A 13,068-nucleotide genomic window follows, 5' to 3' on the forward strand; every position below is an offset into this window, starting at 1 on the left:
TTAATGAACATTAATAATTAACTTGCAGTTAATAAGCCCGTAGTATGCCACTATTATAATCAATAGGTTTATTCCATGCTGAAAAAAAAGAAGAAAGAGAACACAACGTTTCGGCCGTGGAGCCTTCTTCAGCCTGAAGAAGGCTCCACGGCCGAAACGTTGTGTTCTCTTCTTTTTTTCAGCATGGAATAAACCTATTACTTGTTCCTTTGCAGCCTACGCATGCTGACGCAGCTACCCACCTGAACTATTATAATCAGTTGAATTGGTGACTTTTTCAGCCAAGACAATATTGCAATTTACTGTGTAAACAATGGATAGCTCTGATTATTTGTTGCGTTTGTGCGATGGTGGTGACACTATCTGTGCAGGAACTGAGAAGCAGACTTCCGCTGGTTCCTAATCCTAATACTCCGCCGCGGGTGTTTGCAGTAACCCGATCCATGTTTCATCTTTTCCTCCAGCAGCAACAGTGAGTTTCTCCTGGTGGTAGCGCTGCAATTCCCGGTGTGTTTTCCGACAAGAATATGGCTGATTTAGGGGACGATACCGGTGCCCGGGCCTTGCTGGCACTGAAGTCTGCACCTTGCAGCCCGGTCCGAGTGGCGGTACCACCCGTGTACCCGCTTTCCTCGAATCCGGTTGGGATCACACCCATTCCCCTCTCTTCTCCTCCGAGGGCCCTAGCCCGCCTGGAAGGCAGGGACTTCGAGTTTGTGATGCGGCAGAGGACGGTGACCGTGGGCCGGAACTCCTCGCACGGCTCCGTGGATGTCAACATGGGCCACTCAAGTTTCATCTCCAGGCGACACTTGCAGATTACTTTCGAAGAACCGTTTTTCTACCTACGCTGTCTGGGAAAGAATGGTGTTTTCGTGGACGGTGTGTTCCAGAGGAGAGGGGCTCCTCCACTTCAGCTACCTAGAGAGTAAGTAATCAGTCAGCGATGTGCTTAAATACTAAGTAATTAAAAGTCGCGGAAACACTGAAAAGTAAAAGTATGTGGTCGAAGTCTGCAAAAGTGCGGTTGCCCATATGCGTGAATTATATTTCGTGAAACATGAGCGTGGTATGCCTTCTTATAAAGGCCTATAAACATGACATTTACTTTAAACTATTTTACCTTGGATTCTGACCTTGGCATGATACTGTATCTGCATGTTTTCTAAGATGTTTGCAATTTGTTAAACACAAAAAGGCATCCAAAAGAAGAAGAACAATGTTTTCTAAGTGACATAGTTCGTTTCTGATATTTTTGGTATTGTGTAGGATATTACTGAATATTGTTTTTCAGAACTTTAAATCTGCGCTAATGTGCTGTATCATTTCTTGGATAGGTTCAAAATGGTAATAATTAAAAGTAATTATAACTTTGAGTTAGTAAAGTAACCGATTTCCTTTACTGACATTTCAGTGATAAATGTTGAACTTATTTTGTTACTATAAAAAAACCTCATAATTTCGTTCTCACATGCACAATCTCAAGTTTAAAAGAGGGTTTTCGTACTGTTAAAGTTGTTGACAATATATGAATTGCTCGACTTGAGGTTCCTGTCCAAATTTAACCTCTTGTGTTACAGCATACCCAATTTCCAGATAAAAGAAATTCAAACCAAAACTGTTACAGTGAAATCAAATTTCATTTTTTTATTGCAGAATGTAAGGCGTCCTATCATAACATACACACCTATTTTCCATGTGCTAATACAGGTTTTTCCTCTTCTACAGATTAGTTGTGAGGAAGGCCCGGCCTCTGTGGTTAATATAAAAAAGTTTGTATTACCTAGGCAAACAAGCGCTGGAATGCGAGCTACACATGCAAATATGTTGCAAAGCCGCATAAGTAAAAAAAAAATGCTTCAGATATCGGTACTGGTTTTGATTTCTCCCAGACTTATCAGTTTGCGCTGGGCTGTCAATACGTCACACCTCATGTTTCAACATGCTTAGCATTTTTAAATGTGCTTTCTATTGTATACAATTTGGACTTTCCATTTTGGAAGATGTTTTAAGTATCGTTTTTACCGTTTTTTCCCCCCGGTATTTTTGGAGAGGATAAATCCCGAAGGTAGCGTTACAAAAATAAGCTTTGGCGTTTGGCGTACACGTGAGGCTTGTACTTCAGTAGATAGGCCTCTTGCTGTGATGCCTGCGCGAATATAAACACGTGACGTCACACGAGCAACAGATGGGCTCTTGCTCAGGGAGTCCGAGGAAGAGACGTGCGACTGCTAACAACTGAAATGCCCTTCAGTTTTGCTTCCTCCCCCGCCACTCAGAATAATATTTTCCGAAATTTTAGATTTGCCTTGCAGTGTATTTTGAAGCGTCTACCGATAGAGACAGGAGTGGAACTGTAATCACAACCGACGTTTTTCATCTGACTTCCCTGTTGTAGCACGAGAAGACCTTGGCGGTTCAGCGAATCTCTGATAAAGGAAACAAAGAAACAAATACTAGTTCCTTCATGTGCGTTATTAAGATGAAGTGTTTATTTACCAAAACATTAAACCGTAGAACTGCATTTCAGAAGATTTGATCAAAGCTATACTCATTGGGTTCGTTGGTCACCATCACTTAAATTTTCTTCTTGGGGTGTCTGTCCATACTGCAGTGAATTTAAGTTACTGCTTAACAGATGAGCTGGCATCCCTGAACTATCAAACCATTTTTGCACAATTGTGCAATTCGTCAGCTCAGCAGGAGAACCCATTCTATGCCTCAGGAAGTAGGAACCAAAACAATTTTTTCTTCTTCTTTGGTCTTCATTATTAGATGATTAAAAATCCAATTTATCCAGCACATTCACACATTACAACACAAATCTTGACCCATACAATTTTGACATTTTTTAAAAATAATGCCTTTAATATTCTATTCCTTGATAATATTGGCATTGTAACCCATGGGTCTACACATGGTGAAACTGGACAGATTCTTTTAGAAGTGGTATTGGAGGAGTTACTGTAGAGGTCGGGTTCTGTTTGATTAATTATTAGTCTTTGTGCTCGTCGCACGATCTGCTCACTAAGCATTATGTAGATCTAAAGTTGTCAAGATGGGTCTGAACAGGTAGAAGATTATTTCTGAAATGAATTATTGTAGAGTCAGATGTTTTGTTTAAAATGTTTGACTTGCAAAGAATGTGGTATTACTTCATGTTTTGTCATGGTAAAAAGAAGTTTAGAGCAATGTGAAGGTTAACAAAATATTCTTTTAACACTGCAGAGTGTATGAAATGGTTAGAGACCTGTCGCATTACTGTGGCAACAAAGAACAACTGGAATTATTGTGCTAACTTGTCTAGTATATAGTGACTGTTTCGGTTTTTTTATATATCAACTAAATTGGAATTGTCTTTTCAGCATGCAGTAACTATCCCTATACACACACGGGATAGTGAGGAAAGAGCTTCTTCCCCCTACCTGCCCAAACTGCTTCTTTTTTGACAAGCGGGATTTGCAGTAATTGTACGGGAAGGCAGTGTCAATTGGAGGAACGGCGTACCTCTTGGTCAGGGAATTGCAAGGCTGCAGGCACCCATGAAGTCACAGAGGTCTCAGTTTCGCAGGGGGTTCAAGCCCATCTGCTAGTGGTGCTGACCCAGCTGTGTTCAGGGGAACCTAGAGGAGTCACGGTGAACTTGTGAAGTCCGCTGCTCTGTCCTGGAGGTCAGCTTGTGCTTTACATATCAAGCCACTTAGTAGCCTTGTGTGTTTACTTTTAATTCATCACCAGACAGCTCTTCATTTGTTTAACGGATACTGTGTTTTCTGGAGATGATAACAGAATGTAATTTCTCAAACTGTGCCCGAATAGAATCCCCCACCTCCTTGAACATCTGATTGTAGACTTTCCCACCCACCCCTATTTTCTAACCGCTTTATCGAGTACAGGTTTGAAGGGAAGCTGGAACCTAAGCTGGCAAGCAACAGGCACAAGGCAGGGTGCATCCTGGACAGGACGCCATACACACTCACACCAGGGCCAGAGGTGAATAAACCTACCAGTATGCCATTGGACAGTGGGAGGAAACCCATGCAAACACAGGGATAACATACGAACTCCACGCAAATAGCACCCCAGGTCTGGAATTAAACCTAGCACACAAGACACCAGTGTTGTGAGAGAGCAATGCTAGCCACCCCCGCACGACCAGATTGGCCTTATTAGATAGATAGATAAGACTTTATTGATCCCAAAGGGAAATTGATGATTATTACATTGACCTTTAGCAGAATTTGAAACAACAAGAAAGTTTTTAGGATGACTGAATTATTGGTTCATCTTTTAGAATTAAATGTATTCCTGATGTCCATTTTGTAAACTAACATTCATGTTGTTATGCCTGGGAGTGCTACTGTAGCAATTCAATTATTTATTTGCAGAAGGGACAACTGTCTTTACTTCGTGTTCTTCTAAAAGCCAAAGATGTTACAAAATCCAGACTGCCACAATGTTTATTGGTTGATTTTGTTTTTACTGTTAACAAGAAGTTGAGGATCTAAAATCTTTGTTGATGTCACTGCTTCCAGCTAACTTATGTTATCATTTCCTTCAGTTGTATTGTTTACTCTTGATGCCAAAAATACTCTCTGGGCATTCAGGTCAGGTTAGAAATTAAAGATAAGAAAAAGATAAAATCATAAAAATGGAAGGAATGCTCTTCATGAAAGATAGATCTGATGGAGCTACAGAAATGAAAAGTAACTGCATTACTCTTAATTCAGTTTTAGGGAACTAAAGAAATTTAGAATTGCCCGATTTTTCTCAAATTATGATTTGAAATAACCACTTGGGTTTTTCACCTCTAAGTTCATGAATGACCATGAACCATTTGACCTTGCTTAGGGAAGAATGTGGAAATGTCTGCGGACTCTTCTGTCGTGCCCACCATGATCGAGCGGATCATTTTATAACATAGTTGCAGGCTATATTGATTTGTCCAGGAGACTCAGTACAGATTGGAGGAGAGGCACGCCCCTTACTGACAGCACCCCATGATTGCAAATATCCTGGAGGCCTGTGGCCAAATGAGCCAAGACATCAACAGCACTCAGCCAGTTGGGCGTTTTACCATTGGGGAGTCCTGATTACAGTCACTAGTGACATCACCCAGACTCGAACCCACATTCAAGAGCACCTTGCTCAACCTGTGCTCCGATGAGCACTGTTACTGGTTGAATTGCTCTGGTGCCTTGGGAGCCTGGAATATAATTCACTTGAAATAACAATACCCAAGAATTAAGTGTACTGAAAGGATTATTGTTTAGTCAAAATTTGGCTTAACTGCATGGCTAAGGGCTAAGTTCCTGGCCATAGGTTGAGAATACTGGGACCCCCATGCAGAGTGAGGAGTGACCAAGGGGCAGCTGCAAGGTGACATGGGCTGGAGGTTAGATGCAAAGGTATCTATGTGAGGAAAAGAAGGGTATCATGTAAAGTATTTATAGTGTTTTGGAGAGGCAATAACATTAGCAGTGATTGCTAATTACTGACAGCTGAGTCAGATTGAACTTGGTTGTTGTCATTTCTCATGAACTTTCACTACAAATCTATTAAAATAGTTTTACCTGTAAGCTCTTTTCAGGAAGCTCAAAGTGCTGTACAGTAGGAGACATAATAACACAACAAAAGAAGAGAAAACATGGCCAATTGATAAAATAAGACTATAAAGTGTGGCCTTTAAGTGAGGTTTAATAATGTCCAAAGTTTGAGTTTAGTAGATGATCTGCTGCCCCCAAGAAGACTGTCACCAGTTGTCTTATTTGTAGAATAAGATATGTTGATTCAAGCCTTAGTTTTATTTTTTTGGTTTAGCTTTCTTAGCACCTGCAGTAAGACCTTATGTAAGGTAGAGCTAAACCACTCAGTGTCATGTTCATGAGCAGGAAAATCTGTAATTTCTCTGCATGTCACAGGGAGACTGTAATTAATAGAGAACAACAAAGCAGAGGTAGTGGACAACAAAATGGAAACACTTGGGTAACTGAGGGACATCAAGCACTAATACTTAAATACTTAAATAATAATGCTTGACAAACCTTATAATAATAATAATTGCTTACACTTATACAGTGGTTTTCTGGACACTCCATTAAAAGTGGTTTACAGGTAATGGGGACTCCCCTCCACCACCACCAATGTGCATCATCACCTGGATGATGCGACAGCAGCTATAGTGCACCAGAACGCTCACCACACATCATCTATCAGTGGGGAGGAGAACAGAGTGATGAAGCCAGTTAATAGATGGGATAATTAGGAGACCATGATTGGTAAGGGCCAATGGGAAATTTGGCCAGGATGTCGGGGTAACTCTTTTCAACAAACACCCTGGGATTTTAATGACCACAGAAAGCCAGAGCCTTGGTTTTACATCTCATTCAAAGGACAGAGGCTTTTTACAGTGTAGTGTTCCCGTTACTATTCTGGGGCATTTGAACCCACACAGACCACAGGGTGAACACTGGCCCCTCTAACACCTCTTCCAGCAGCAACCTTAGTTTTTCCCAGGAGGTCTCCCATCCAGGTACTGACCAGGCTCACACCTGCTGAACTTCAGTGGGTTGCCAGTTGTGAGTTGCAGAGTGATATGGCTGCTTTTCTGTATTGAAAACATGCTAACATGGTTGCAAGAGGAGACTTCACTTTGTTACTATAAAAGAGGGTTGATTTTTGGGGCTTGTTTGCCAGGAGCTTCAGTGACCCAAGACAAGTAATGGTGTCTAAAAGTGACGAAAAACTGCGTTATAGTAAAACGTGTGTCTTCAGTGAATTTTTGATTGTATTGTTTTTACCACTTTGTGGCACAACCATGCTGGGGGAAATTGCATTGGTGGTGGGGTTTACTGTATTTCAAAGTGCTATGCCAAACAGACAATAATCTGCTGACTGAAAATTTCAACCTGGTGTAAAAGCACCCAGCTTAATAAAAAACAGTCCAGAGGGATACTATAGTCTGGTTGCAGTGTACAAACTGCTTATCACACCTGGCAGTATACCTTTGCAGGGAGTGCAGGCAGTGAACTACTGAGCAGTGGAGAAACATGATGAGACGAATCATCCTTCACCATGTTTTCAAAATGGACAAGTCCATCTATGGCACCAACCTAAAGAACTCTACAGCCCTGAGTGCTACAGCTGTTGAGAGCACGGCAGCAAAACCCATGTCCGCGATGGCACATAATCGGACCAAGAGGCAGCATATAAATGTCCTAGCACCCTGTCCCAGAAACCTGTGTAACATGTGGAGTAAGTGAGGTAACATTGTATTTTTAGGCTTATGAATTGGCTACTGGTAGCCAAATTAGGAGCAAAGCAAAAAAGAAAAGTGCTTTGGATCTCTGGTTAATTTTCCATGAGATCGAGCAGCAGGAGGAGATCTCAAGAGCTGAACTGAAGTCCCAAAGGAAAAGAATAATAATTGACCATACATCAGTAAGCTGTTTACTACAGTATCTTAACGAGTATTGTGTCAGTGCTGTATCTCTGTTTAAATCCCAACTGAAAGGTTCTAAGAGCTCTTTTAGAGCAAGATTAGAATGTAATTGAGCTGCCACTGCCAATTCCAGGAATTTGTGAGAAAACTATTATTTTAGTGCAAAAAAATATAGCAATTGGATCTACAGGAACTGTAATCTACAGGAACAAGACCTGATTTTGGAGACTGTTTAATGAAGTGAGTAACAAAACAGTAAAGAGCAGAGAAGGCAGCTTTTTCCATTTGGAAAAGAGTCCAAGGTCTTCTTACAGCCAATATATTTGTTACTCGGTCACATAAACCACATCAGCAATTTTAAAATGAGGAAAAATGAAAATGAAAAAAGTAGTGGGTGGTAGAACCTCCTTTAGCAGCAATTATCTCCACCAAACGTTTCCTGTAGCTACTGATGAGACTTGCACAATGGTTAGGAGGAATTTTAGACCATTCCTCCTTACAAAACTGTTTCAGTTCATTGATGTTTCTGGGATTCCTTGTGTGAACAGGTCTCTTCGGGTCATGCCACAACATCTCAATTTGGTTGAGGCCTGGACACTGACTGGGCCATTCCAGAACATGGATTTTCTTCTGTTTAAGCCATTCTGTTGTTGATTTACTCCTGTATTTCAGGTCATTCTCTTGTTGCATCACCCAAGTTCCATTAAGCTTCAGGTAACGGACCGCTACCCTGACATTCTCCTGTAACATTTCTTCATACAATTTTGAATTCATTGTTCCCTCTATGATAGCAAGCTGTCCAGGCCCTGAGGCAGCAAAGCAGCCTCAAACCATGATGCTCTCTCCACCCTGCATCACGGTTGGGATGAGGTTTTGGTGCTGGTGTGCAGTGCTTTTTTCCTCCAAACATAGCGTTGCATGTTTCTGCCAAAGAGTTCAACGTTTAGTCTCATATGTCCACAGAACATTGTCCCAGAAGTGTTGTGGAACATCCAGGTGGTCTTTTGCAAATTTGAGATGTGCAGCAGTGTTTTTTTTTGGAGAGCAGTGGTTTCCTCTGTGGTGTCTTTCCATTAACACCATTCTTGTTTTTCTTATAGTGGATACATGAACGGGGACTTTGGGAAGTTCAAGAGATTTCTGCAGGTCCTTTGCTGTTACCCTAGGGTTCTTTTTCACCTCCTTCGGCATTGCACACTGCACTCTTACCGTGATCTTTGCAGGACACCTGCTCCTAGGGAGAGTAGCAACAGTATTAAATTTCCTAAATTTGTAGACAATTTGTCTTAGTGGATTGATGAACACCAAGGCCTTTAGAAATGCTTTTGTAGCCTTTTCTAGCTTTATACATCTCTACAGTTCCTCTTAGGTCCTCTGATATTTCTTCTGATCAGAGCATTGTTCACATGAACCGCTCTTTCTTGAGAAGAGCAGACTCTCTCAGTAACCACCCTTTGTGTGCCTTTTTTATAGGGCAGGGCACCTCCAATCTCATCTCATCTCATTGATTGGAACACCTGGGTCCAATGAGCTTTTGGAGAAGATATTAGCCTAGAGGTTCACATACTTTTTCCAACCTAGACTATGAATGTTTAAACAATGTGTTCAGTACTTAAGAAGTACAATTGTTTGTGTGTTATTAGTTTAAGCAGACTGTGTTTGTCTATTATTGTGACTTAGTTGAAGATCAGGACACATTTTTATGAGTAATTAATGCAGAAATCTAGGTAATTCCAAAGGGTTCACAATTTTTTTCTTGCAATTGTATCATTTTTGGGTTGAAAAGGAGCAGATAGCCATGATCAGTACCATTGCAGACTCAAATCTTGAGATCAAACAAAAGATAATGTTTATTGTTGACTATTCTCCTGCCCACCATGCAGTTCAGAGGTGTGTTTGAGAAAGTGTGTAAAAAAAGGTCAAAACTTATGATATTGCAGGACAGCCCCTTGTTTCTGTAATGCACTCTACCCCCTGCCGGAGAGCTGCATTTTGTTAGTTGGCAAAACAGTGCACAAATAGGATGAACTTTACTGTAAAATACCAGAAAATCATGAGGTGAGGGTAGAGCACCGAGAGCACAAAAATACCAGGCCAATATGGTATATAGGGTCATTTGGTGAAATCTCTAATCAATAATATTTTCCTTGCAATAAAGAGGAATGCGTCCATGTTTTGCATACAGGACATTCATATAGCAAAGTTTGCAACTATTAAAGAGAGCCAGCTCATCAAGAGCTATTTGTGGAGTACATTAACATGATCATACAGAAACAGTTCTTGAAATAGCTACATAAATCACATTTTCATATGGTGATATTGCGTGGAAGAAGGGACTCTCGGTCATGCTTGCAAAAAAAACATCAGTGTCGAGATGTGAAAGTCAGTGGCAGATGCAGCAGTGTTGAGATGTGAAATCAAAAACTACCGCACTGTTAGTAGAGTATTTCCTTCCCATATAAATGATCTTGGAATAGGCTGTAAGTTTTGATCTAATACTGCACAGATCAGGGAAATAGGCTTATTTGATTCACCAAACAAATATATTGCTTGAAAATTGTAATAAAACCACTGTTGGATTGCATTGACAGTCCTAATTATGTTCTAGGTCAGTGTTTCTTAACTGGTGTACCACAACAGTGTAGTGCTGTCAGACATGAAGTGTACTGCAAATTTTAGAAAACTTGTACCAGAGATAAATGAATAAATAAAATATATTTTTTCCAGGTAGTAGGAACTGGTATGACTGATACCCTGGCTGGGCCCAAACGCATCACCACTGCTCATTATTTGTGTCACTTGAGGGTTTTCTTAAACCTGTGTTTAGTGGCAGCTGCTACGCTTGAGTGTTTCACATCTACAGAATACCAAGTTTAAGGCTTAGCTCCAGGCATTTTGGATGTGATTCAGTGGAAAAAAGCTAAGTGAAATATGTTTTGTTCAAACTTTAGAGTCCCTGACAACTTCTGAATGCCTCCATCTACCCCTTGTTCATAGTTTGGTAAAAAGGTAGTAGACTAAAACCATTATTGGTTCAATAAACAGGAATGACCTCATTAATGTTGAAGGAGGGTGTTTTGATTTGCTTGTACAACATCATATCAAGCTCATTACATCAATTACATTGCATTAATAATTGCTTCATGTAAGAGGGAGAGAGTAGATTGAAAGATCCAGGCCTGTTTCTTAATTTCAGGTGACATTAAACAAGCAAGAGTTGCAAAAGGTAAAAAGAACTATGTTCTTGATTTTGATACCTGATAATTCTAAAATATCTTTAATTTAGGTCTGTTAACAGCTTTGCAAGTTATAGTTGTAATATAAGTATATAATATAAGTCATCTTAACATCTAAAACAGTGGAGTTAGAGAGTCATACAGGTATTAAAAATTGCCTTGTTTTTTCTCTTTAGTTTTCCCTCTTTTGTCTCCAGTCACAAAGTTTGTTTTCAGTTAGCTAATAACGACCAAATGAGGCCCCTCCCCTCCCCTCAAGGTTGTGTAGCAAAATCAAGTAAAAACAATATTTTCAGACTTATATAAACCCACTAAGCTCTCTGTAAAGAATAATGAAACCAGGGATGCAGCTGGTAAGATTCTGAAAATAGTGAAAGCTAATATTTGCTTTTATTTTTATTTTCCACTGCTCCAGATTCTCGGCTGACTTCAATTGTTAAATAAGGGCATAACTTCCTGTTTTTCATTTTTGTGTTTTTAAATAATGTATTAATTTGGCAACCCTTCTTATTTGGCCTTGTGGAATTAAATACATCGCATGTGAAGGTGTCTCCATGGAAACTCCCCCCAAGCCTCCGAGCTGAGCAAACAGGTTCAAAGCTCCTACCATTGAGCTTGAACTTGCATGGTGCATATTGTCCAGATGAAATCAACTAAGTATACTATAGACTCCTGTATACACCTATTTAAAATAATTTTAACGTTTATACTGTTTATTTGATCATATCTAACTGTAAAAGAATAGAGAACTACACATAACTTAATCAGTACACTGCAAAAATATTTATGTATGGCTTCTGCTCAATGGGTGCTCTGGTTTATATATGCTGATCACACTACTAGGAAGACTGCATAAGCACCATAAAATAAGAGGGAACATTACCCATTAGCTTTTGTGTGTTCCTGTTGTCCATGTAGTGTAGCACTATTGAAACGTGGCTTAGCTGGGAAATGGAAGTGGTTTTATATAACTTTCCAGCAAAAATAAAATGTGGATCTTGCATTCATTGTAAGAGTTTTTTTTTTCAAAAACATGCTCCATTAGTTTATTCTGAGTTTATTCCAATGGGTTTTTTAGCTGTGATAAAAAATTGTCAGATAAAACTATGTTGGGTTTAAAAAGAAGAATTGAAAAGCTAATTAAAAATTACCCTGGTTGTCAGATGGTTTGAAAATTTTACAGCTAGACCAAGGCAACCATAGTGTTCTCCAGAGTCATCAGGCAATGCTTTTCCAGTGCAAAACACTTTAACAAAGTCTGTATCAGTCAGATCCAGGCCAGGAGGCTGTATTTTACAGCACAAAAGTGGAAAGGCAAACAGCGATGTAAGCCAGCAAACAGTAGCTGCAAGGGGAAAAAAATCCAAGAATGACAATCCGAGTTAACATAGGTCCAGTCATCGAAAACAGTGAACCACGGAAAAAGGCACAAAAGCAGTGAGGCACGCAGTAAACCAAATGGGCAGACAAGGTCCGACAGCATGCAGGGCTGAGGCAGGCTGCAGTCTCGGCTTCCCGGGGCTGTCAGATTGTCAAATCAAGCAGTCAGATGGGCAGTGGCAAGAAGGGATTGGAAAAAGGCAAAGAAAAGGCCCAGCCGTGCACGTGAACCACTCCAGAGAGCTTGCGGGAGGCCACATCGAAAACTACTGAGAGAGAAATTGTACTTTCAACTGAACAAATAATAAAAACCAGCAAACAAAAGGGAGACATTAGTGAAGAAAATGAGGTATTGATGAAGAGCAACAAGAAGCAGCAGCCAAGGTGTGCCAGTTCATATTCACGGTGCACTATGTGGGCAGTGATTCTGTAATTGGAGTCAGAATAAAAAAAGATGTATAATGCACATGCTTTGCTGGATTCTGCTTCAAAGCTGCATTAAACAGTTATTAATCATTTAGAAGTAATGACTGAAAATTACTCTGAGCTGTGATTTTTAGATTTAGCCTAGTTTTAGAGGTCGATTGGCAGAGCATTTACTTTAGAAAACCTCTTTCCTTGCTCAGTGATTACTGCCTCTGGAAAATGGTTGTATTCAGGCTGTGTTGTACTCCAAACCTGTAGTGGTTTCTAGACAGACAGGCTCTAATTAAAGTAAATCAGGTGATTTTCTCATGTGTAACTATCTTACTTTGTTAGTGGCAAGTTTTTGATTCTTGTCTTTGTGGGTGACCACATCAAACCATTAGACCAGCACACTTTGTAACTAATTTGTTTCCTAACCTAAGATCTGAAGTCTAATTGTGAATGGGGGTTGCACAGGGAATGGGTGTTGAGCACTCATTGACTTGTTACATTTTAACACTGAAGAATTGTAATTGCGGGTTTTAATAGTAGGGAAAGTCTAATGCAGATGTCTGCAGTGATACACAGCCCATGCTAAGAGATTAT

General features: G+C 40.1%; 1 protein-coding gene across 1 annotated transcript in view; it reads left to right on the top strand.

The window, feature by feature from the left end:
- The first annotated feature begins 214 nt into the window (after positions 1-214).
- The window catches only part of foxk1 (forkhead box K1), a 46,509-nt gene continuing 33,655 nt past the window's right edge, over positions 215-13,068 (top strand). Inside the window, exon 1 of the mRNA XM_006637109.3 lies at positions 215-928. Coding sequence (XP_006637172.1) covers positions 528-928 — 401 coding nt within the window. The 5' untranslated portion in view covers positions 215-527. The remainder of the gene's footprint in view (positions 929-13,068) is intronic.

Source organism: Lepisosteus oculatus, chromosome 19 (genome assembly GCF_040954835.1).
Source record: "Lepisosteus oculatus isolate fLepOcu1 chromosome 19, fLepOcu1.hap2, whole genome shotgun sequence".
NCBI lineage: Eukaryota > Metazoa > Chordata > Actinopteri > Semionotiformes > Lepisosteidae > Lepisosteus > Lepisosteus oculatus.